The 27,109-nt window shown below is 34.8% G+C and overlaps 1 protein-coding gene across 2 annotated transcripts in view; it reads left to right on the plus strand.

The window, feature by feature from the left end:
• KANSL1L (KAT8 regulatory NSL complex subunit 1 like) overlaps positions 1-27,109 on the plus strand; it is a 133,421-nt gene continuing 106,312 nt past the window's right edge. The window contains exons 1-2 of one of the 2 annotated variants that reach the window (XM_047868965.1): positions 1-174; positions 19,332-20,448. In XM_047868965.1, coding sequence (XP_047724921.1) covers positions 19,361-20,448 — 1,088 coding nt within the window. In that variant the 5' untranslated portion in view covers positions 1-174; positions 19,332-19,360. Of the gene's footprint in view, positions 175-2,117; positions 2,595-19,331; positions 20,449-27,109 lie in introns of those variants that run through there. The other variant, XM_047868964.1, reaches the window with a different exon arrangement.

Raw genomic sequence — 27,109 nt, forward strand, 5'->3', positions numbered from 1 at the left:
GACTGTTAAACCGCGGCGGCGGCGGCCGGGGCGGGAGCGGGGCGCGCTCTGGAGACGAGTCAGCGGCGCCCCGGGTGGGGGGAGGCGGGCGGGCAGCTAGAGATCACTTCAGCAGCCCCCACCACGGCCGGACCGAAGGTGCGGCGGCGGAGGGGAGCCAGGGCGCCCCAGCAGGCGAGTGGCCGGCGTCTCAGCGGCGGGCTGAGGGGGGTGGGTCTCCTCTGCCGGGGACGGCGGCAGCGCGGGGAGGGGAGAGCGGAGAAGACCGCCGGGTGGACTTGCGGGCCCGGCAGCCGAACGGCAGCCCCTTCGCCCCCCGAATCCTCTGGGCTGTTGGACTCTGGGTCCCGGCACAGGATCGCGCTCTAGGGCAGGGGTCGGACCGCAGCCAAATTTAAACGGCTAAACCTAACAGCCTTGGCAGAAGCTGAGGGGAGGGGCGAGAAGGAGTGGAGGGAGGGGTGGGGGCGGTCCTAGGGGCGGTCACGTGGGGGCAGGGGAGGGGCTTGGCAGGCCTCCCTTTTGTTTTGGCTGGCGCGTGCGCAGAAGGAAGAACACGTGGTTTCCTGGGCCCGCCCCTTGATTTAGCGGCCGCTCCTCTCCGGGTGCGATTGTGGTGTCGGCTGTTTTGGGAGAGCTCTGAAGCGGAGCTGTGTTAGATGTGACACTTGTTTTCTTTATTTTATACTTTGTTTCAGGCATACGTTGATTTGGTCTTTGGAATTAGATGGGGTGGAGAGGAATCTAAAGAATTATTAAGGAATGGTGTTGCCAAGTTTGTGTTGCTTCTAGGTGTTCTGAAGGAACCGACGTTGCTGGAAAATTTGAGGATATGTGGTGATTGGTAGCCAGAAATACAAAGCTGTTTTCTAGTCATTAAAGAAGAGGCTAGCTTTGCATACAAGAGGGAAGGCACTGGATGGACCCTCTTGTAATGCTTTTTTAACTTCGAGAGAATTAGTGTTTGTTTGGTTCCCTGCCCGGCATATCCACTCCACCCTTTACCTCGGATCAGCTGTGAGGCGCGGCTCGGGGAGGTGGGGGGTTTTGGCGATTTCTTCTTATTTTTTTTAACTGAGGGAAGCACATTCCTTTTTGATTCCCCAAACTTTAGTCAGCTGGTGAAGTTTAAGAGGGTAACTTATTTCGTCTTAACTCCGTTTGCTTAACTTGGTGCTGAGTTTGGGTCGGTAGGAATGTTTTTAAAATGCAGGATTGGGGTAGTTTTGTTACCTACCAATTAAACGTAAGAGATATTTACCAGTACTGCAGACAAAACTGGCGGTGTTTTTTGACTAGGTAAAAGAGGCTTTAAAAATAATTCAATATTGGAGAAAAACTTGGTATTCTGGAATGTAGATTACTTGAGAAAGAGGTTTAGCGTCGAGTGGTTTCTGCTGTTTCCAGTTTTTAACTAGCTGTTTCCTTGGGCAAGTCACAACCCCTCTCATCTCAATGTTTGTTTCGTCTTGCAGATAGTTTCATAATACTATCCCTGCTTTAAGAGATTGTTATGATAATTAAATACCTTCTGTTAGTAAAAATCTTCACCAAGCATTACAAATACAGAAATTGCTAAGGAATACGGTTTTATAGCAAAAGTCAGTTGCTGTTGTTTTTTTTAATCCAGCATACTGGAAGAGTATAAACGGTGAATGAATCATGAAATAGGATATATTTGAATATCTTTAATATCTGTTGTAACTATTATTTTTGATTCTTCTCCACTTTCCTCCTATTTACTCAGATCAGTGTCAAGGTTGCCACCATTTTTCTGTAGTTTTAACCTAGGTGATCATTATTTCTCTTCCCCAGCCCTTCTAGAGTTTCACATGATTTTTTAAAAATCCAGGCCAGTTCTATCACATTTATTTTTTACATTTATTTTTTGTGCGTCATACGTGCCATTTCTAAATAGCAATTGCTTACTTAATCTTATTATAAAATAATTTGGAAAATAAAGATGAGTGCAACTAAGAAAAATACAATTTGTGTTTCTCTCTATGCCTGTTTGTGTATTTTCCCTATAACTGGGTTCATGTGTTATTTTCATTTAACTCTACCTGGTAAACGTTCCAATGTCATTAGTCTTTGAAAAGTTATTTTTAGTTGCTTAAAATTATATCATGTAACTATCATATTTAAAATTTTTCCTATTGGCAGATGTTTGGGATGTTTCTGATGTTTTGCTAAAGTGTAAACTTCACTACAGAGAATCACCTTTTACATAAATCTTTGAAAAAATTTTCCCCCTTAGGTTTGTAAAAGAGAAATTACTAGGTCAGAGTCTGTGTGTGTGTGTGTGTGTGTGTGTGTGTGTGTGTGTGTTTAAGGCTCTTGAACATCACCAAACTACCTTCCAGAATGTTGTAACTAGTATGACACAGTGTATCTAGTGTATGAGCCAACCTCACATTATATCTTTTTTCCTCTTCTAGTTATTATTAGTATTGAAACAAAAAAATCTTGCTTTAATTTGCATTAATTTTTTTTTTCCACTGATGTCTTGTGACCCATATATTTTATTTTCCTAACTTGTAAGCTGCTGGAAGGAGAAGAGTGTATTTCATATTTGACATGCTGCTAATCACAAAGTGAGTGATCAGTGAATACTTGCCATTTGGCTATTAATATTTACCTTTTTGACCTCTGGAAGATTAGGAAGTGATGTCTTGCCTTTTTTGTCTTACTGAGTTTACCAGTACATTGTTGGCAACATACGGTCATTGTGATTGATTCATTAGAGTACTCCCTTCATGTGGGGGACTCACTGCTCTTCTCAGAGATGTCTACTAAAAGGTCCAGTGACTTCTCATTGTTCAACTGCTACATTATCCGAGAGCTCCATCCAGTTTTTATGCCATTTATCACAATAACTTAAACTATTTCATTTCCTTTATTCATTTATCTATCTTGTATAGAATTCACTTACAAATTTCATTTTGATCATTCTAGTTTCACAGGTAGCCTTTACTGGGTTATTATTTTTTTAAAGCCTAATGTCTGAAGTTTCTTTGTTTTATTCACATTGTTCTTGATAGTCCACCAGTTATTGCCTATAACATCTTTTACTGCCTTTAACCTACATAAACTTTATATGTATCTGTACTTTTTATTTTCCTTTATTCAGTTATTTTCCTCTCATGTCCTTTTGCATTTGTCTATACTGTATTAGATTGTGAAGGAGGCAGAAATCTGTTTCTTTTGGTTTTAGAATTGTGTTTAGGATTGTTTACTAGTTGAGTTCCTCAAGTTATAAACTGCAAGGAATGGGGCTACTTGCAACAGAAGTGACCGGTAATAGGGACTTTGCAACCAATTTACTGACTTTAAAGCATATCATCTTCTACCTCTATCCTAAAGTCCTGACTGTATTACAGTACTTTAATGGAATGCTGTATATAGGGATGACCCCAAATTATCAATACAATCTTACATTACTTTCTGTATTTTATCTTCAATTTAGAAAGGCAAGGAGGGTGTATCATTTACACACGATTTCTTTTAATTTTTTTCCTCTTAAATGTTGTCTTAAAGAGAGATTTCCATGAACTGTGCTCCTTATTCCATGTAGGATAAGTAAAAAACCAAATGTTAATAAAAATGGTAATATTGTACTTGCCTGTAGACAGTATAATGAAAATCTGAAGACCATTCGTAATGAAGGTTTTTAATACTTGATTCGTAATGAAGGTTTTTAGAAGCATGTTTTATTTCTACACACATGTGGCAGTTCTCTATAAGTATTCAGAATTGGGAGAAAATGAATTCATTTATAATATTGAGGTTTTATTAATATTTGTAATGCACCTTGTATGTATTGTCTGTTTCCAGTCCTATAAGTCCAAGAATTCTCAAGCATGTTTTTCAAGGTAATTAAAAAAAATTATTTAGTAGTAGATCATTCATTAATCATTGTTTAACGACATGAAATTAAATTGAAACAAATGTGATAGTGTATTTCTAAATGTAAATTTCTAGATCCAAGCGGATGTACACAGAAAAAAACCCTTCATTTATATTCCTATGAGTCATGCACTTATAACTGAATAGTAATAATTCTGCTTGAAGTATGATCTGTTTGATGTGTTATGTGGCCACCCAAGTGGCTTTATCTTTAATTAAATTCCTTTAGTCTTCAAAGAGAATTCCTTTTTAGGGATAGTTTTCAAAGTGGAAGAAGTTCTTGCTATAAACATTACTGAGTACAGAGTACTGAGCCAACTGTACCCTGGTCATGCCAATTACTGCAGTGTTTTCTGCTGTAAATTGAGAATGCCTGTATGTAACAAACCTTGAAAACATGACACTATTTTATATTTATATCTTCCATCAGTTCCTGTATTTTTGAGGAGTAAAATTATACCAGTATAAACTCTCATTGCTTCTGTTGTTTTAATTGGAATTTTTCTTTATGAGTTATAAATTTAAATTTTTGAATTTTTAAATATTTTATTAATATTTGAAAGAGCTTCTCTCATACTTTGCTAAGAGAATTTGGCTTTTTTGCCTTTTCTTTCTCTGACTTTTATAATGGATCAGCTGTCTGAAACACATTTAAGTTGTAACTGTGGAAAATAATTTTTGTCCCTACTTCAGGCTTCTCCCTCTCTCATAATGCTGTTGGTAGTTTTTATTGTTTTAAACTTGTAGATGAGTCTGCCTTATTTTCGATACTGTAATTCCTAGTTTGTGTTACTGCATTTAAGAGAACTGGGATTATCCAGATTCCAGTTCAAAGAGTAAATTAATGTTCTAGGTAGATTTGAATAGGATATTTTCCATGGACTCTGTGGGATATACATTCATGTGCTAGAATATAAATCATAGTCAAAGTCTGGAGTATTTTAGGGGGTGGAAAATCAGATTTGGCGTTTAATTTTTTTTTCATTTTCAGAAGGAAGGATGGTTTTTCTTATCTAAATTGTCTATCAGTTTCAATTCTGAAGATAGACTAGAGTAGCAAACTTTTTAAAAAAATTATTTATTTTAGGGGCGCCTGGGTGGCGCAGTCGGTTAGGCGTCCGACTTCAGCCAGGTCACGATCTCGCGGTCTGGGAGTTCGAGCCCCGCGTCAGGCTCTGGGCTGATGGCTCAGAGCCTGGAGCCTGTTTCCGATTCTGTGTCTCCCTCTCTCTCTGCCCCTCCCCCGTTCATGCTCTGTCTCTCTCTGTCGCAAAAATAAATAAACATTGAAAAAAAAAATTAAAAAAAAATTATTTATTTTAGAGGGAAAGAGAGCACATGTGGGAGCAGGGGAGTAGCAGAGGGAGAAAGAAAACCTCAAACTGGCTCCACACTCGTGCGGAGCCTAACACGGGGCTCAATCCCACAATGCTGGCATCATGACTTGAGCTGAAATCAACAGTTGGATGCTCAACTGACTGAGTCACCCATGCACTCCTAGATTAACAAACTTTTGATTTTTTTTTTAAAGAATGTATGCCAAACGTTATTTGGTATATGTGACTTACATATTGTAAAGATTTGATCTGCCAAGTGTTGGGACCAACTCAGTAATTACTGACATCGTAAGTATCTCATTACGTACATGCCAGTTTAGAGGGATGACATATTTACTTTATCTCATGAGGTCTACAGGACTGTTTTACATTTAATTAATGCTAAATTCATAAATCTGATTTATAAATATTAAATTACTAATGGAAATGTTTTGTAGACATCAGGGCAAAGCTTTTTATTTGTGGTAATATAGCAACTAATTTCTTTCTTAATTCACAATGAATGTGTTGGATTAAATTGTAGACCAAATATCATAATTTATGATACAGACTTTAGACTCTTTTTTATACTGGATTAATTTGATTGTATATAATAATGAAGCTTAATATGGCCAAAACAAAAGACAAAAAGTTTTGATTTTTTGTGGTTTTTAAATGTTTGTTATTTAAAGGCATAAACTTTGAGGGCACATAGGTGGCTCAGTCAGTTAAGCATCAGACTCAATTTCGACTCAGGTCATGATCTCACGGTTCATGAACTCAAGCACTGCATCGGGCTCTGTGCTGACAGCATGGAACCTGGTTGGATTTCTCTCTCTGCCTCTCAAAATAAATAAATAAACTTAAAAAAAAAAAGCATAAACTTTGGCTTGTTTCACTGCAATTTTCTCTCTGGTTTGTATTTTTTGGAAAAATGGACTGTTGGCTGTAGGGTTATTTAGTTAAGTGGATTATCTGTAACAGATTTATAACAGATGGGTTTTTGGTTTTGTTTTTTGCCACACACAAAATGTCGGGGCTTGGATGTGCTAAGGTATTTAATTAATTAATTACTATTTAAATTGAAATGTTAGTTGAAAACTTTGTTGTAAAAACACAGAAATGAAATTCATGCTCAGGAAATAGTTGATTTTTGGATTATCGAGAACAGTTGCTTCTTGACAGATAATCAGAATAATCTGACTAGTTGCTTTCTTTGAAAGGGTACTGGTTGGTTCCTAAGCTTGCAGTTTTGTTTCTTAAATCCTGTTTGCTTAATATTTTACTTTTTTATGTTGTGGTCAAAAGGAGTTTAGTTTTTCTCTGTTACCTGTTTCAGGTTCTTTAAAGTCCTATATATGAAACTCTTAGAAGGGGGGCCTGTTTTGCCTGATTATCTTAGGTGCATATGAAATAAATGGTCCCTACAGTACATAGAGTACAGTATTTACAGTATTTTAGCAGCTAGAAAGAAATTTCTTAGATTTAGCTAAGGTCTAAATGCTTTGTTCCCCACACAATTATGTGCATGATTAGAAACTGAATAATAGAACCCAGAATAATTAGAAACTAGATATTCATAAGATCAAGATGCTTCTTTGAAAGCTTTTTAAGGATTTGCCTTTTCTATATTCTTTTTGGATAACATAAAATATTATTAGTGTCTAAAAATACTAAACAATATGTTTAGCTAAGAACTTTGGGAACTGAAATATTTTAGTTAATGGTTGATTCTTGTTTACTTAGGGGGACTATATACTTTATACTTTGTACTGTCCAGTAAGGTAGGCTTTAATCACATGTGACTATCAAGCATTTGAAATGTGGCTAGTCCAAATTGAGTTCATGCTAAATGTAAAAAACCCTGGATTTTGTGACTTAGCAAACATACAAAACATACAATTTCCCTTCAAGATATGTTTATATTACAGATTGAAATAATATTTTGTGTATAATGGGTTCAGTGGAATTAAAATTAATTTCATGTTTTTTTTGTTTGTTGTTTTTTTTTTTTACTTTTTAAAGTAGCAAGTTTAAAATGAAATGTGTAACTCACATCATATTTTTGTTGGACAGCAATGTTCTATACTACTATTTCCTAGCCTTAAGACTCCTTTCATAGTAAAATCTCATGTACCTCCTTTCTCGACATAAAATTTTTTTTTTTTTTTAATGTTTGTTTATTTTTGAGAGAGAGAGTGCAAGCAGGGGAGGGGGCAGAGAGAGACACAGAATTCGAAGCAGGCTGCAGGATCCAAGCTGTCAGCACAGAGACTGATGCAGCCTTGAACTCAAGAATCCTGAGATCATGACCTGAGCCGAAGTCAGCCGCTTTACTGAGCCACCCAGGCACCCCCTTCTTTGACATTTTAAAATATAGCTGGCCCTTGCACAACGTGGGGGCTAGGGGTCCTGACCACCCCCATACAGTCACAAATCTACATAAAACTTTTGACTCCCCAGAACTCAACTACTAATAGCTTACTGTTGATTGGAAGCCATAACATAAATAGCTGATTAACACATATTTTGTATGTTATATGTGCTATATATTCTGTTACAATAAAATAAGCCTGAGAAAATGTTATAAAGAAAGTCATGAGAGACAGTACATTTATAGTACCTGTTCTGTATTTACTGGAAAAAAAAAAAAAAACAGCACATTTAAGTGAACCTACACAGTTCAAACCCATGTTGTTTAAGGGTCAATTGTAAATTTGTTATATTTGATGCTATTAGTTGAAGAAATACTTATTAAGGGCCTGCTTGCTGTGTGCCAAGCAATATTATAGGATACAGTACTGAACGAAAACATTCAAACCCTGCCTTCATGTGGCTTTCATTTTAGTGGGAAAAATATATATGATAAGTAATTTTTAGTAAAAATTTTTACATGAAGTATTGTGAGTATGCTATTGTGTATAACTTAATGTAATATAATTTTAATATAGTGCTTCATTTATCTGGTGACATATGCTATCTTAATTTACTTTTGGCATTTGTCTTGTATGATCTCTGAACTTCGGAATCTGTAGTTTGATATCAAATTAATTTGGAGAAGTTCTTAATTGTTATTCAAATAGTTCTTTTTCATCTTTGCCTTCTGGTATTCCCATTACATGTAAACACATTTTGTAGTTTTCCCACAGTTCTTGGTTGTTCTCTCCCTGGGTTTTGTTTTGTGTTGTTTTGTCTTTTTCCTCTTTGCTTTTCACTTTTGGAAGTTTCTGTTGGCATATCCTCAAGCTCAGAGATTCTCTTCTCAGCCATGTCCAGTCTACTGTTGAGCCCATCAAAGGCATTCTCATTTTTGTTACAGTGTTATTGATCTCTAGCTAATTCCTTTTTGATTCTTTCTTAGAATTTCCATCTCTTTGCTTTTATGATGATGCATCCGTTCTTGCATGCCATCTACTTTTTTTCCTTTAGAGCCCTTAGCAAATTAATTATAGCTTGTTGTTTAAGTTCTTTTAAATTTATAGTTTCATGATTCTAACATTCCTTCCATATCTATGTCTGGTTCTGATGCTTGCTCTGTCTCTTCAAACTATATTTTACCCTTTGGTATGCCTTATAATTTCTTGTCAAAAAAGGGGACATGATATATTGGGTAAAAGGAACTCCAGTAAATAGCCCTTCACTAAGATGTTGGGGAAGCATTCTATAGTCTGATGATTAGGTCTGTCTTTTAGGAAGCCTGTGCCCCTGGGCTGTGAACTGCACAAATGCTTCTGGGGTTTTTTTCCTCCTCTTAGGTAAGAACAGGATGGCTAGAAGGAGCTGGGTTTGGGTATTTCTTTAATTCACTCTTAACGGAGAAAAAGCAAAGCTTTTCAACAGATTGCTTAGAAAGTAATATATCATATGTCACTTTGTTATCCTTATTTTATTTGACTTCACTGTAATTTGATGGACCTGCTCCTGTTTTCTTTATATACTTTTAAACACTTTGAGATCTCAGTTGCCACACACTTGGGAATTTCCTTCTCATTACCAACTGGACTTTTTAGGACTCTTCTTCTTTGGTAGCTCCTCCTCCTTTGTGCCCCTTTCCCCCCCCCCCCCCCCCCAAATGTGAATGCACTCCAGGGCTTGATCCTGGGCTCCTTTCTCTTCTTTACCTATATTCTCTCCCTAGATAAACTCTTCTAGTCCTTTGGCTTTAAATACTATTTATAACCAACGACTTCCCAAAATAATATCTCTAACTATGAATTTTTGCTTGAACTTTAGACTTGTTTATCTGACTGCTTCCACTTGGATGGCTAATAGGTACTTCAAACTCAACATAACCCAGAAAGTTCTTTCTCCCTCAACCACCTGTTACCCCAAGTCTGCCCAATTTCAGAAAATAACATCACTAACCACTCAGTTGCTCAACCCAAAAATCTAAGAGTCATACTTAATTGCTTTCTTTACCTTAGGCCCCACGAAATCTTGGCTGACAAAAGTTTTGTTAACTGTCTTGAAACATATCTTAGATTCATCCTTTTTTTTTTGGTTTTTTTTTTTTTTTTTTTTTACTCAACTACCTCACTAGTTTAAGCCACCAGTACCATCTCTTGTTTAGATTACTTCAAGTAGCTTTTCGATCTCCCTACTTCTGTTCCTGGAAGGTATTTCCATTCTTTCTCCATACAAACCTTTTCTCTATGGAACAGCTAGAGAGTAATTTTTTAAAAATAAAAATGTAAATTAGATCACATTTCTACCTTATCCAAATATCTTCAGTAGTTTTCCTTTGACTTACATAAAATGTCTGTGCAAACCATTTGCTTCTCTGATCTTATTTCCTCTTACTTTCTCTCTCTGGCTCATTATATTCTAGATATGTTTCTTATTTTTATTCCACAAACACAACAAATTTATTTCTGCTTTCGAGGTTTTTATTAGTTGCCTTTTTCTTGGAAGGCTCTTACCCCCAAATCTTGGTTGGCATGTTATTGTCATTTCAGGTCTCAGAGCAGATGTCACCAACACAAAGGCCTTTGTTCATCTACAAATCTAAATTAACTCCCAATGCTGGCATGCTGTATCACTCTTTAATTTTTTACAAAAACACTATGGAATCCTTATTTGCTTGATATTTTCTTATTTGTGTATTTATTCTATATCTACCATTTGCTAGAATGTAAGCTCTGTGAGAATGGAAACCTTATTTTTCATGTTCACTCTTATGTTTCTAGTAACTGGGATAGTGTCTGTTACATGTTGATCAATAAATGTGTATAAATTGAATTGTTAAATGTTTGGTTTTAGATTGAATATATATTAAATGGAGGTTAAAAATCTAGCTTCTACCAAAAATAGACAAAACTATATTTATGACTCAAAGTTGGCCATTTCTTCATTTTCTGCTTTTAAAAAGTTAATTCTTTTTTTTTTCAACTTGTTTATTTCTGTAACTTTTGGAAAGTTTTTATTTTGTTTTGTTTTTAAAAGATGAAATTGGTTTTCAGCTGCCATTCATGAGTACTTCTCTATAAATAACATGTTGTGGTATGGACAGTCTTTATACTCAAATGAAAACCAGATGAGTTGTAGCCAGATATTCTCACTGTCTTGTTTTTTAAATTGACTTCTGAATCCTGGAGATACCTTTAAGTGCTATAAAATAATTGTGATCATGCGGAATACAGCTATGGAATTAAGCTTATGTCATTTTTTTTTTAATTTTTTTTTTCAACGTTTATTTATTTTTGGGACAGAGAGAGACAGAGCATGAACAGGGGAGGGGCAGAGAGAGAGGGAGACACAGAATCGGAAACAGGCTCCAGGCTCCGAGCCATCAGCCCAGAGCCTGACGCGGGGCTCGAACTCACGGACTGCGAGATCGTGACCTGGCTGAAGTCGGATGCTTAACCGACTGTGCCACCCAGGCGCCCCCTTATGTCATTTTTTTTTAACGTGTTGGCATTTTTTTATAGTTGGTATTTGTAAGTCTTTAAAATTTGTTTGGCCATTTTTTTCCTTAAATAAGGAAAAAAGCAACCATCATCAAAACTCTGTGCAAGCACAAAAATACTAGAAACATATATCATTCCAAAATACTTGCAAGAAAATTATGGCTGTAGAGTCCGCATCAACACATTGTAGTGTATGTACTCCTAGGGGGAAAAAAGCTACAGTATGTTGAACAATTGACTGCCACCTGTAGTGTGAAAACTCAAGAACTTGGACTTTTGGGACAAATCAACATCAGTCACCAGGAATTGTTTAGCTCAATATTGAGGTGAATTTGCAGAATTCATTATTTTATGCTCTAAATCAGTATTCCTTATGTATCTGCCTCTAACCAGTTGTCCATTATGCCTAAAAATGAGCCGGTGACTGAAAATAGTTAACAATTTAAAACTATGTAATGGTTGAAACCATTATTTAGAGTTAACCTGAATGGTAACTCCTTATCTTTCACGAGTATGCACATCTGATTTCTACTAACTTAAACATATGTCTTGTGCATATATATGTCAGAAACTCCTAAGTTACGTTTTAAATAATTTCTTTTGTTTATTTAGTATTTTAATTTTGAGGAAGTCTAGTTTATCAAGTATTTTAACTTTGAGGAAGTCTATCATTTTTTTCTTTATGAATAACGTTTTTGGCGTTCTATCCAAAAAATCTTTGTCTAACCCAGAATCAAAGATTTTCTTTTGCATATTTTTCTAGAAGTCTTATGATTTTAAGTTAACTTTTATGTCTGTGATCCATTCTATTGGATGTGACCATTTTTATATAACATGTGAGGTATGGATTAAGTTTCAGGTTTTTGCATACAGTTATCTCCAGAACAGTGTTTAAAAAAACTAGTCTTTTTACTAGTTTTTACTAAAACTAAAAACTTTTTACTAGTTTTTACTGTTTAAAAAACTAGCCTTTTTACTAATGAATTGCCATTGTATCTTTGTCAAAAATCAGTTGACCATATGTGTGCTGGTTTGTTTTGGAGCCCTGTATTCTTTCTGTTAAGTGTTCATTCTTTTACCAGTGCCACACTTATTTTGACTACTTTAGGTAAATAGGTAGTTTGAATCCTCTAGCTTTGTTGTTTTTCTTGTTTTAGTTTCTAGTTCCATGCCTTTTCCAGTATATTTTTGAATTGGCTTGTTGATATCAGCAAAAAATTCTGCCAAGATTAATTGGGATTGTGTTGAATCTGTAGATCAGTTTAAGAAGAATTAACACTCTAACAATATTGAATAAACTAATACATAAACACAGTGTATCACTCCCATTTATTTAGGTCTTCCTTGATTTTTTAATTGGTGTTTTTTATTTTCAGTTTTTAATTTTAGAAATACAAATGATATTTGTATCTTGACCTTATCTGCTACCTTAGTAAACTCATTAGATCTAGGAGCTCTTTGTATAGATCTCTTGGGATTTTCTATGTAGAAAATCATTTCATCTGTGAATATAAACAGTTTTACTTTTTCCTTTCCAATATGTGTCTTTTATTCTTTCTTCATCTATTCCACAGGCTAGGCCAATAGTATGGTGATGAATAGGAGTGGTGAGAACACTTGACTCATTACCAATCATAGGGCAAAGGCATTCAGTCTTTCATCATTAATGGTGAAGTAATGCTTAGGCTTTTGCGTAGATGCTCTTTAAACAATTCTCCTTTTCCTAATATATTATTTTAAAAATAATTAAAATAGGTGTTGTTGCTATTTATTACTACCTAAATCTCTGAACACATTTCATAATCATGACTCATTTGTTATTAATTCAGTCAATAAATATCTGACAATTTTTGTGTACCAGGCATTGTTTTCAGTGCCAGTGATTAGAATATTGACCAAAATATAGTTCTCTTAAAATAAATTCCTCAATAGAATGTAATAAAATAATAAGTAATGATTAGTGCTATCAGGAATAATAAACATTATGAGGGAATGGAGTGTCATGAGTTGAGGGGCTCAAGCTATTTAACATGTATTAGTCAAGCCAAGACTCTGGTGAGGTGATCGTAGAGCAGAAATATGAATGAATTGAGGGAGCCAGCCATTTTATCTGTGGAAGATTGTTCCAGGCTGAGAGAATTACAAAGTGCCTTGAAGCAGGGACTTTCTGGTGTGTTTTAAGAGTGGCACAGAGGCCAGTGTTGTTGGAGTGTAGTAAATCCAAGAAGAGAGCTGTAGCATATGAAGCATTCAGGGACCTGATAATGTAGAACTTTGTAGATCATAGAAAGGGCGACTTTGGATTTTATTCTAAGTATAATGGTAACCACTTATTTATCCACCAGGTATTTACTGAGCATCTACTGTATGTCAGGTACTTTTTCATGTTGATGATAAACCTACTTTGGAGATATTGTGGGTTTAGTTCTAGATCCTGAAAAACAAAGCAAATACTGCAATAAAGCAAGTCAAATGAATTTTTTTGCTTTCCAGTGCATAAAAGTTGTGTTTTTACTATACTGTTGTCTATTAAATATGCAATAGTATTATGTCTGAAAAAAAACAATATACAATTGACCCTTGAGCAACATAGATTTGAACTGTGTATGTTCACTTATACACATAGTATGTTTTCAATAAGTATAGTATTGTAAATGTATTTTCATAATAACTTTTTTCTCTAGCTTTAGTGTAAGAATATACTATATATTACATATAACACGTGAAATGTGTTGACTATATTATTGGTAAAGTTTCTAGTAGTTAAGTTTTGGGGAGTCAAAGTTATATATGGATTTTCAATAGCATTGGTAGTTGGCACCCTTAACCCCTTCATTGTTGAAGGGTCAACTGTACATACCTGAATTTATAAAAATACTTTGTTGCTGAAAACTGTTATCTGAGCTTTCAGTGAGTCATAATCACCAATCAAGATAACCATTACATATATAATAATAATGAAAATATTGTGAGAATTGAAATATTGTGAGAATAATGAAAATGTGACATAGACATGAAGTGAGCATATGCTGTTGAAAAAATGGCATCGGTAGACTTGCTTGATGTGGGGTTACCACAAACATTCACTTTGTAAAAGATGCACAATCTGTGAAGTGTAATAAAGTGAAGTATGATAAAATGAGGGATGCCTGTAGTTAACAAAATAGTCAAAAATCCAAGCCTTCATAGATCCTTAGAAATATTAGTGGTAAATGTAGTTTATGTAATATGGAGGAAGTCAGAAGTGGTAAAGTTTAGGATAATCAGGATACATTGTTAATATGTAATGATCGCATATTTAATAATTTAAAATTAGATTAAATGCACTTATGTTTCATGATAAAACTAAATATTAAGTGAGATTTATTCCAGGGATGCAAGGATAGTTCAATGTTTGCAAATCAATCAGTATGATACATCACATTAAAAAAAAAAAAAACTATACAAACACAGTTTAATCTCTTATTTACAGGAGACGTCTATTTTTAGGAGTTTCGTTTAGATGCAAAGTAGAAAGGCTTGAGGCTGGGAATTTTATAAGGATATGCTTGGGAATAGAATATAGAAGCACTTTATGGAAATCCTAGAATGGTAACTGTGATATGGATGGGGCTTCCAGAGACTAGAACCCAAAAGTCTTCATATCCAAGTGTATTAGTTACCTATTGCTTTGTAACAATTTAATGTCTATTTCACAGCTTCCGTGCATCAGGAATCTAAGCATGGCTTAGCTGGGTGCTTCCGGCTCAAGATTTTGCACATGGCTGCATTCCATGTGTTGGCTGGGTCTTCTGTCATCTGAAGGCTTGAGTGGGGAAGGATCTGTCTCTCAGAACACTGGCATAACTTTTGGCAGGCTTTAGGTAGTTGTTGCTGGAGACATTAGTCCTTTGCCATGTGGGTCTTCCCAGTTCGCAGCATGGAAGCTGGCATTCCAGAATGAGGGTGACAAGATGAAAGCCACAGTCCCTTTGTAACCTAATCTCAGAAGTGCCATCCCGTCACCTCTCCTGCATTCTGTTTGCTAGAAGCAAGTCACTAAATCCAGTCCATACTCCAATAGAAAGGGCATGAATACCAGGAGATGGGGATTATTAAGATCATTTTAGAAACTGGTAGATACTACCAAGTAAGCCCTAGAGATCTCACCAGAGTTTTTTTTTTGTGTGTGTTTTATTCTAGTTCTATACCATAAATGTGTCTTAGCCAGTCTAAATCTGCATTTTTTCTTTCTTTCTTTTTTTTTTTTTTTTTTTTTGCTACCAGCTCTACTTCTTAACTACTAATCTCTTTATTTTTTTACCTCTTATTTTTAGTTCCCCTTATATTTAGTTTATCAAGGGCCTAAGATGAACTCTGCTGCCTCATGACATTTTACCTTCTGCCTCTGCTACTAGTCACTTTAATTATGTTTCTAGCACCTTGTTCAAAGTGAGAGAGAGAAGGTGGGGAGGGAGGGGATAGAGTATAGGACCTTTTGAATATGACTACCTCATCTGTGATTAACACAGTTTTCCTTAGAGAGCAGTGTAGTTATCTAAATACTATTGTAGATGTTTATAGATTACAATATAATAGAATATTTCTTATAAAATTAGAAACTAAAAATAGACTTTAGGGAGAGAAGAATGTCTATATTTTTTTGAGACATTACACAGAAAAATATAAAAAGAGCAAACATCTCTCTATTTTTAAAGTAATCTCTACATGCAATGTGGGGCTTGAACTCACAACCTTGAGATCAAGAGTTGCATGCTGTATTGACTGAGCCAGCCAGGTGCCCCCAAACATCTATATTTTTATCACATAGAATTAACAACCAATAACATTTGTTCATTTTGCATTTAAGTCATTTTCCTCCCAGTACTAAAGTTTGTAGTTGAAACTCAACTCCTCTTAAACTACCACTTTTAGTTCTGTTTCATGGAAGTTATCTGATGTGCAGCTCACAGATATTCACAGATTTGGTGGGCATTTTTCTGGTTCATTTTTTATTCTTGTAAACACATAAACACGCACACACATATATATGGTGTGGTCTTCTGTTTGTATTTCCCCCCCCCCCCCATATCAATGCAGGTTTTATTGTATTTTTAAAATCTCTCAGGGGCGCCTGGGTGGCTCAGTCAGTTAAGCGTCTGATTTTGGCTCAGGTCATGATCTCACAGTTCATGAGTTCGAGCCCCATGTTAAGCTCTGTGCTGATAGCTCAGAGCCTGGAGCCTGCTTCGGATTCTGTGTCTCCCTGTCTCTCTCTGTTCCTCCCCCACTCAGGCGCTGTCTCTGTCTCTGTCTCTCATAAATGAAAAAACTTAAAAAAAAGTTAAAATACCTCAAGTCTAAAATACATCTGGCCTCTTGGTGTTTCCATAGCTGGACAACTTAGATCTTATTTATCAGCCTGCTGAAATGTTCCTTTTTCAGAAACATAGATGCCATCCAAGAATTTTTTTTGATATCTTTGTTTTTAATTGTTGTAGCTTGTTGAATCAAAGCAGCTGCGTTTGATACAAGTTCAATGTCATTTTCTTCAAGAATTAACTCATCTATCTTGGCTTGAGATACTGAACAAGCAGCACCTGGTCTCATCCAAATCCTGTGGAAGTATTTTCACCCAAGAAATTTTGGATTTCAACAAGAGAACCATTTTTATAACTAACAGTGTTGATGGGGAAGTGAGAATACACAGATCTCATCTCGGAAGCCAGTGTAATGCCCTTGATTATGACTATAGATAGTGGGAATAGTAGCCAGTTCTTTTCTGTTTCTCCACCATTTGTCAGCTCGGAACCTCTTTTTCTTGTCAAGGAGACTTAGTTCTACATTGAGGTAATTGAAATTCCTTTGCAGGGTTCCTCTGGGACCCTTCACAATAACAGTGCGTCTCTTCAGAGTGACATCAACATTTTCTTGAAAGTTGACAGTTTGATTACTGAGAATGATTCTCATTCTCACAGTAGTTCTAGCAAAGAGAGCTTGTGTTTGTATTGTATTTATTTGGTAGCATATACTGTACCATTCTTTTTAACTTTATACTCTTAGATTTGTGCATATTGATATATATATAGAGATCATTCTTTTTAGTTGCTGTATAGTATTCCATTGTGCTTTATTATGCATCCTCTTATTGCTAGCTATCTAGGTTGCTTTGAAAGAATATTTTGCTGTTACAAACACTGCTGTCTTGTGCACTTGTGACAAATACATTTTCCAAATTAATGTCAAATTTAGAGTTAACTTATAGTCCAAATAGATGTGAGAAATCTTATTTACCCACATTGTCATAATAAGTGATATTTTAGATTTAAAACATTTTGTTTTATTTTATTTTATTTTATTTTATTTTATTTTATTTATTTATTTTTTATTAAAAAAAATTTTTTTTTCAACGTTTATTTATTTTGGGGACAGAGAAAGACAGAGCATGAACGGGGGAGGGACAGAGAGAGAGGGGGACACAGAATTGGAAACAGGCTCCAGGCTCTGAGCCATCAGCCCAGAGCCTGACGCGGGGCTCGAACTCACGGACCGCGAGATCGTGACCTGGCTGAAGTCGGTCGCTTAACCGACTGCGCCACCCAGGCGCCCCTAAAACATTATTTTAAATTTAGTGATTGGGAAACTGTTCTCTTGCTTTATTAGTCTATAATTCCTTCATTACTAGTGAGATTGAGTATGTGTTTAATGACCATTTGGATGTCATCTGTGAAGTGTCTAACTAGTTTCCTCATTTGTAGGAGTCCTTTATGTATTTTGGATACAAATTATTTTCTATTATATATGTTGCCAATATATTCTCCTAGACTATAACTTGCTTTTAAGTATTTTTTTTAACTGCATTGAAACTTTCATGCTTTTTTACCTTTGAGCATATTTGCTAGTCTTTGCAAAGAATCCCCTTTTGGTTTTGTGTTTTTCTATATAGGAATGAGGGTATAGAGTTAACAGCTAGCACCTGGGGACATACGATATGAGAGTGTGGCCATTTAAATGACTATTAACTGTCATGCGTTGAAACAAAACTTATGTAGTATCATTGCACAGTATCTTATAAAAGTCGTAATTTTTAATGATATACAAATTTTTTCACTATTCAGTCTTCATAATTTTCAATGGTAAAGGATTAACTTTTTTTTTTTTTTAATTTTTTTTTTCGACGTTTATTTATTTTTGGGACAGAGAGAGACAGAGCATGAACGGGGGAGGGGCAGAGAGAGAGGGAGACACAGAATCAGAAACAGGCTCCAGGCTCTGAGCTATCAGCCCAGAGCCGGAGGCGGGGCTCGAACTCCCAGACCGCGAGATCGTGACCTGGCTGAAGTCGGAGGCTCAACCGACTGCGCCACCCAGGCGCCCCAAGGATTAACTTTTTTAATGAATCAGACTGTATGGTATATACACTTTTTCTTTTGATAAAATACAATGAAATTTGTTTAATTATAGGATTAATCTTTAGTAGTTATCTGTTACAGCCCCCACTATTTTCCAGGCAGGAGTAACAGCTTTTATAATGATAACTGATGACTCTACATTGTGAAAAGGGAAAAAAATTATTACAGATGCTTTTTCAGAAAAATTTTGCACATTGCTTATCAAGCAAGTTTTTGCTATCATATTATTTTTAACAGTTGTGAAATTATATACTTTTTAATTTCTAGTTCAGTTACTTACATCTTTTAACATTTAGCTTTAGTTAATATTTATACTGTTCAGATTATGCAATTTAAGTTGAGAAATGGATGTTTTGAGCAACTTACTATATTTTATAAAGATAAGTAATTCTTACTTTGGCAGAAAATATGAGATTAAGTTACATTTTCAAATATAATTCCCCAATTCCAGGTTGGAATTTTTTTCTTTTGCCTTTCACTAAACATTGTCTCAAAAAAAAAAAAAAAAGGAAAGGAAAAAGGAGTCCTGAGGCACATCCACAAGCATTTGTCTAACACGTGCTAGGTAATGTGCAACCATAATTGGAGTTTTTGGAATTGGGCCCACAGTCAGAGTGAAGAATAGTTTAGTCTTTGTTGAATTCGTTACGAATTAGGAGAGAACAGAGATATTATTAGGCGTTGGGAAATAAAGGAGGAATTTGGTTTCATTTACATTTTAATCAGAAACATTGAAAATGTTGCCCTTGGAAAAAGTGTAAGCATAAACTTTTTTTCTAGATATTTGATCATTTATTTTTACATTATTTTAGGTTTCCAGTAATTATCTGCAGGATTCGCCATGACCCCAGCTTTGAGGGAGGCAGCAACAAAGGGTATCTGCTTTTCATCTTTACCAAGTACCATGGAGTCTGACAAGATGCTATGCATGGAAAGTCCAAGAACTGTAGATGAAAAGTTAAAGGAAGACACTTTGTCTCAGATGCTGGGATTTCCAACTCCTGAACCTACTCTTAACACTAACTTTGTGAATTTAAAACATTTTGGCTCCTCTCAGTCGTCAAAGCATTATCAGACGGTTCTTTTAATGAGTTCAAATTCTACATTAAATAAATACAATGAAAATTACAAACAAAGGAAATTAGGGGAACCTAATTGCAGTAAGCTGAAAAACATACTGTGTAATGGCAGCAACATTCAGCTTAGTAAAATCTGTCATTCTCATTCTGAAGAGTTCATCAAAAAGGAACCTCTGTCAGATACCACAAGCCAGTGCATGACAGATGTACAAATTATTCTGGATTCAAATACAACCAAAGACATTAATGTAGATAAAGTACAACTACAAAACTGTAAATGGTACCAAAAGAATGCACTTTTGGATAAAGTTACTGATGCTGAAGTTAAAAAAGGTTTATTGCACTGTGCTCAAAAGAAAAGTGGGCCTGGCCACTCAAATGTGCCTGTTGGTTTCTCAGCTGCTGAAAAAGAGGAAGAAGTGAATGCTCGTTTACTTCATTGTGTAAGTAAACAGAAAATTTTACTTAGCCAGGCTAGAAGAACTCAGAAACATTTGCAGATGCTCCTGGCAAAGCATGTTGTTAAGCACTATGGTCAACAAATGAAATTTTCTGTGAAACATCAACTCCCCCAAATGAAGATATTTCATGAACCTACCACAATTTTGGATAGCAGTTTACCTAAATGCACTGAAATTAAGCCAGAAGTCAACATGTTGACTGCAGAGAATAAATTGTGGAGTGATACAAAAAATGGCTTTGCACGGTGTACAGCTGCAGAAATCCAAAGATTTGCACTGTCCGCTACAGGGCTGTTGTCTCATGTTGAAGAAGGTCTGGATTCTGATGCAACTGATAGCAGCTCTGATGATGATTTGGATGAATATACCATTAGAAAAAATGTGGCAGTGTAAGTGCAAAATTACTCTTAGTCCTTTTACTGTTCTGTGTATAGCAGCGATTTTGTCTTGATTTCAAGGTACGTTAAGTGGAAATAAGTTTTCTAAAACTTTAGTGCCATAATCTTTAAGTTATAAAACTTTGGTGAATTTTTAAAATGTTTTGTTTGTTGAACTATGTATGAATATATACATACTGTTTAAAAATGAGTTACTCAACTGCTCTACCTAGGAAAAATCCATATAGGAATAATGTAAGCTCTTTAGCTAAAAGTAAACATCTTTCCTATTCTTGAATAGGCTATAGACAAGGCTGAAAATTTTGCATATTTTAGCCAATACGTATAGTCAAAATTAAAAACTTCAGTCTGCATGCAGGGAGCCCTCATTGACTTCAGGAGTTTATTAGTTGAGAGTATATGTAAATTGATCTCCTTTTTGTGTGTGTCTGTGTGTGTATTTTTAAGTTGGGAACTATTTATTGTTGAGAGAGAGAGAGAGGCAGAGAGGGAGAGAGGGAGGGAACCCAAGTGGGGTAGGAGCAGAGGGAGAGGGACAGAATCTTAAGCTGGCTCCACATGGAGCCCCACATGGGGTTTGAATTCATGACTGTGAGATCATGACTTGAGCCGAAATCAAAAGTTGGATGCTTAACTGAGTCACCCAGCCGCCTCCCCATTTAAAAAAAATTACAACATTTGTATACTCCTTGAGTTCCCACCTTTCAGCCCTGGTCTTTACCAATTTAGTCAATTATAGTGTCACCTATTAGATTGAATACTTACTATGTTCTGGACCTGGAAGATTTATTTGCGGGCAAAATATTCATAGTCTCTACACTCTTGAGGATCTGCTTTAAAGACAGGTATCCAAATATTTAAAACCAAACAAACACAGAGGTAAAATAGTTTTTTATATATCATACTGTGTTAATATTCCAGAACAGCCCTATCTGATAGAAGTTTCTGAGATGATAGAAATGTTCTATATCTGTGTTATCAAATAGCCTTATGTGGCTATTGAGCACTTAAATGTGGCCAGTGCAACTGAGGAACTGAATTTTAAAATTTTACTTAATTTGAATTAAGTTTTTTAAATTGCTAGATAGAACATGATTTTCAATCTAGCTTTCACAGAATCTGTTAATGTCCCTAAATTGATGTGAAATGCTGTGCATATGTGGTATTTTGGGAGGAAGAGGTCCATCATTTTTATCAAATTCTCAGAGATGAATGAGAGTCATTACAGAATTAGAAGCTGAACACATTAATTTTTACTAATAAATAGAAAGTCAGTATATCAGTTTCTATGGTGAAGAATAAAATGTAAAACAAAGAGAGCATTTCAGTCTTTTGGTGTTCTGTTATCACTATATTTGAAATGTGTTTAAATGTGGGAGTTAATATTAAGCACATGACTGGGATTGTGCTGTTTACATATCTTGTATTATTTAATCCTTTCAACAACCATTGGAAGTGACTGTTGTTATCTTTATCTTACTTAAGAAGAAACAGTCTCAGCATGGTTAAGCAACTTACCCATGGTCAAAAAGCCAAATAATTGATGGAACTAGGATTCTTGTCCATGTATATGAGACTTAAAACCACTGTTCTTGCTATTGGACTGTGCAACTTTGTCTGTGTATCATTCATTGATCTTAGAGCCACAGAAATTATTAAGTACATGAGTTCTGAAAGAAGTCCAGAAATTTACCAATTTATATATATACATATTTATAATGCTTTTAAAGTAATTCAATTTACTAAAATTTAGTAGGTAAACTTAGTAAATTAATTACTTTTCTGTTGTGGACAGCTAATGGGCAAGTTTGTCTCTTTTAAGTTGGAAACAAAAATCAGAAAATAATGTCTTCCTAGACTGTTCTGACTTTAAGATTTTCTTTCATTGATCTCCTATAGTACTTGATCTGCCATATTGTTTATCATTATGTCCTATTTTGTTCTATATGATTTGCTAAGTTATGTTAGTCTTAATAACCCAACACATAGTAAGAATGGAAACCACATTTTATTGTGTTTTTACTTATCTATCTATCCATCTGTCTATTTTTAAGTAATCTCTATGTCCAACTTGGGGCTCAAACTCATGAACCTGAGATCAAGAGTCGCATGCTGTACTGAGCCAGCAAGGCATCCCTGAAAACCACATTTTAAACTTAAAAAAAATCTCATATATATTAAGCATATAATTACTGATTGGTCAAGATATTTTAAGATTTGCCTTTCTTCCTTTAGTCAGAGAACACTAAGTTTAGACACTTGTATAAAACATTCAGGAATAGGGATATTCAAACTATTAAAAGATTTTTTTATACAGAGCATCAAGCAATATACATCTCGTTTTATTTTCTTCTCAACTTTGCCAGTTTATTAAGGAAAATTGAAGTAAAGTAGCCTGGAAAAAAATTGGGTTCAGGCTTGGAAAGTTTATTTCTTCTCATTCTTTCTTTTTCCTATAATCAGCTTGGAAAGGCTCAAGGACACTACACATATATTTTAGAAAGTAGTGAATCTAAGAAGTTTAATATTCTTTAAGATATACTTCAAGCCTCTTGCATTATTGGCCATTTATATTAAGATGCCTTGGTTATTAAAGCTCATATCTATATTTCTAGATATTTCTAGATATTTCTGTATTTCTAGAAATATCTATATTTCTAGAGTTCAGATCCACTTCATTCTCGGGTTATATTCATCTGATCGATTCAAATCATTAATACTAAATTTTATAACAACTTTGACTTCTTTAAGTCACTGAATTATTTGATAATTGTTTAGGTTTTTTTGTTCTTTTTTTGCTATTTGAACTCTATTTGCATTTCTTGATTTTATGTATTTCCCCCCAAATTAGATATTAACTTTGCTTTGAGTATTTTTACTAATGCTAATAATGTGGGAAATATTGTTTTTCAACATTTTATTAATTTTGATGCTGACTGAATTTTGAGAATAACGCAAACTTAATTATTTGTATCTTTTGATGTGAATATAAAAATGATTTCTGTTTTTTTAAATTGGAGTTCTTTTACAGGTTAAATTCATTTAATAATTTAACACATTTGTCTTAATAAGTTTTTTTAGTCTACTTTTCTTTTTTTTAATTTAGTTTTGTTATTTACTGTGTATTTCTGGAAATTCACGTTTCAAATGTAGATGAATATTTTTAATGAATGAAGTTCAAGTTAAACCTTAAACATAAAATACATTTAAAAATGCATTTTGTGGACCTAAATTTTAAGTAGTGCTAATACAATTACATTTTCATTATCTCTACTGAATATGAATAGACTTCTGAATTTAATCATGAGGTCTACAGTGGCAAATACTAAAGTTTACTTCAACTTAATTTTAAGTAACTTAAGGGCAAATATTACTTTTGATGTCATTGTATATTCACTGCCTAGCATTGTCTACTTTTTAGTGTTTTTTTTTTTTTGTATTTGTTAATTAAATGAATTTTTCTATATTTGGAAATGTAGTTTTAAAGATACAAAAATTGGGGTTGGCAGTCTATGAAATTTTTCTCCATATGTTTGTCTTTTCTCCATCCATTCTGTAGTTTATTTTTACTTTGTCCCCCCACCCCCTTCCTTTTTCTCTAGTACGAAACTGGCCACAAGATGTATCTTATACATCTTAGAACCAGCATGAGTGGTTATGCAGTGAATGAATAAATGAAATACAGCATGACAAAATATGTACATTTAAAAGTATTTTATTATAATATTTAACATTTGTAATTTAAAGATTGACAAGTAAAATGAATTATATTTATTTAAAAAATCTTGGATTATATTATTATAAATGTCTTCTATTCCTATTTTTTTTTTTTTAAGTACTGATAAGAAAAACAAATTCCTTCATTCTGATTAGGGAATTTAGCTGTGAAGGAATATAATTTTTAGGAAATTGGAAAGCACTCACTGTAGCCATTACCATTTCCATTGTGTATTTGACTTGACCCTTTTCTTCCCCCCCAAAAAATGTAGGCAATAGATTAATTCATAATGACATTACTAATTACCTTAAAAATAACTCTTGGTTGAGAGACTAGTGTGTTTTGGAAAATTTTTTTAAAAGCTGTTTTCCTTTGGAAAAGAAAATATGATTTTATGGTTTTTGTAGGTTTGAGATATAATCCTTATAATATGAATAGAACCCCCCCCCCCGCCCCCTTCCATGTTCTGTTCCTTTGGTGAAGGAGTGCAGGTTTTGGACCTCCTGTGTAATAGTCATGGCTTGCTCTGTGACCCTGAGCAAACGTTAATGTTATTTTTAACTCTTTGAATCAGATTCCTACCTTAAAGAGTTCTAGAGATGATTAGATGAAATACTAACTATAAAGTACCTATACATAATAAGGCATGGATTTGAAAGCTAATAAAGAGTGTCTTATCGAGTAATTTATTGTAAGAGACTGGAGCTTAATTATTCCATGAGAAACTTGGGGAACCATGGTAAAATACATGCCTGAGTTAACCCATTTGAGAGGCGAGGAAGCTGGAGTATTTATACATCAAGTCCCATCAGTTACTAGGTGAAGGTTAATTCCCCTGCCCTTTTGTTCTGCCACTCTGGTGACAAAGCAAGCTCAGGCAACAACAGAAAAGCCCTGGGTCAAAGAAATGCATGTGCTGGCATTTGGAAGTCAGGTCTTTGTGCGCTGAACTGGTAAGTGTCAGGGGGTATGGGTGAGTCACTGACAGACTCAGCTACAATTATGTTCTCTCTCATCTGGTGGTAAAACCTTAAGAGTGCTAGCATTTTCTTCTGGGAAATAATGATCAGTTACTTTCATCTAGGATGCATATGGGGAAATGCACAGATTTTGTCACAGACATATTCTGATCCTCCAAGGTTGTTAAAAAGGAAGAAACATGGTTAAGTCTTTTTTGAGGAAACCTGACAGTATCTTCTGAATCACCCAGCTGTCTTGGGTGTTGGGAGAAAAATCTCTTTGTTTCCCCCAAATTAGTCCCTATATATTCAAATTTCTTTGATAATTGGCAGTCTTGATAAGGAAATTCTTTTACTCAAAATTAGACATTTACCAGGAAAGGAGAGAACTGTTGTTATTTAGTTAGAAGCTGTCAGGTCAACCTTTCTAGATTGAAAAAAATAAATAATTTCTTGCAGACCTAGAGAAGTGTATACTCATAGTGTGTGCTTTCTATTTTACCAGTGGAAAGGACAAGAAGAGGTAAAATCAGGTGATGAATTTCCCTTCAAGAAATTGGACAAATAGAAGTATGAACTCAGTCTGACATTCAGAGAGTAAAGAGACTAACAACATTTCATTAATAAATTGCAAATAAGAGTACCTTTATATTTGTATAATGTGAAGTTGGCAAGTTAGTTTTGCATTTATTACCTTTTAAATTCTCTACACTTCAGAAATAGATGAGAAAAGTGTGGTTTTCTTTTATTTTACTTGAATGGGAAGCAGAAAAAGTCGAATGAAGAACAATCCTAGAGAAATTGTAATGATACTTGAGTGACAGTTTGTGACAGAAGAGCAGAAATTCAAGTGTAATTGCAAAATGGAGTAATAGCTACAAAAGGGTGAAGAAATACTTTATGTCTTGCCATATAGACAGCACTGAGGAAAGTAATATTTCAATTAAAATAAACTCCTTGTTTTATATATTTTTAAACTAATCTTATTTTAGAGCAGTTTTAGGTTAACAGCAAAATTGAGTAGAAAGTATAGAGAGTTCTCATGTATCTCCTGTCCCCTCACATGTGTAACCTCCCCATTATTGACCTCCCCTACCACAGCGGTACTGTATAGACATATCATTATTACCAAAAGTCCATAGTTTATTAGTAGGATTCACTTTTGGTGTTATACATTCTATGGGTTGGACAAATATATATGACATACATCCACCATTGTAGTATCATACAGAATAGTTTCACTGCCCTACATATCTTCCATGTTCTGCCTATTTATCCTTCTCTCCTCCAACCCCTGACAGCCACTAATCTTTTTACTGTCTCCATAGTTTTGCCTTTTCTAGAGTCATATAGTTGGAATCATACATTATGCAGTCTTTTCAGAGTGCCTTTTTTCACTTAATAATATGCATTTAAGTTTTCTTTGTCTTTTCCTGATTTGATAGCATATTTCTTTCTGGTGCTAAATAATATTCTCTTGTCTGGATATACCATGATTAAACCTGTTGAAGATGTCTTGGTTACTTCCAGGTTTTAGAAATTATGAGTAAAACTTCCATAAACATTTATGGGCATATTTTTTTGTGTGAACATAAATTTTCAGTTTATTTGGGTAAATGCCAAGAAGTGCAATTGCTGGATCATATGGTAAGAGTATGTTTAATTTTGTAAGAAGTTGCCAAACTCTGTTCCAAAGTAGCTATACCATTTTGCCTTCCAACCATCAATGAATGAGATTGCTGTTGCTCCACATCTTTGTAAGCGTTTGATGTTAGTGTTTTGCATTTTGGTTATTTCAAGAGGTGTGTAATGGTCTCTTACTGTTGTTTTAATTTGCAATTCCCTAATGACATGTGATGTTGAACATTTTTTTATATGCTTATTGTCATATCTGTATGTTCTTTGGTTAGGTGTCTGTTCAGATCTTTGCCTGTTTTTTAATTGGGTTGTCCATTTTGTTATTGTTTAGAAGTAA

Source organism: Prionailurus viverrinus, chromosome C1 (genome assembly GCF_022837055.1).
Source record: "Prionailurus viverrinus isolate Anna chromosome C1, UM_Priviv_1.0, whole genome shotgun sequence".
NCBI lineage: Eukaryota > Metazoa > Chordata > Mammalia > Carnivora > Felidae > Prionailurus > Prionailurus viverrinus.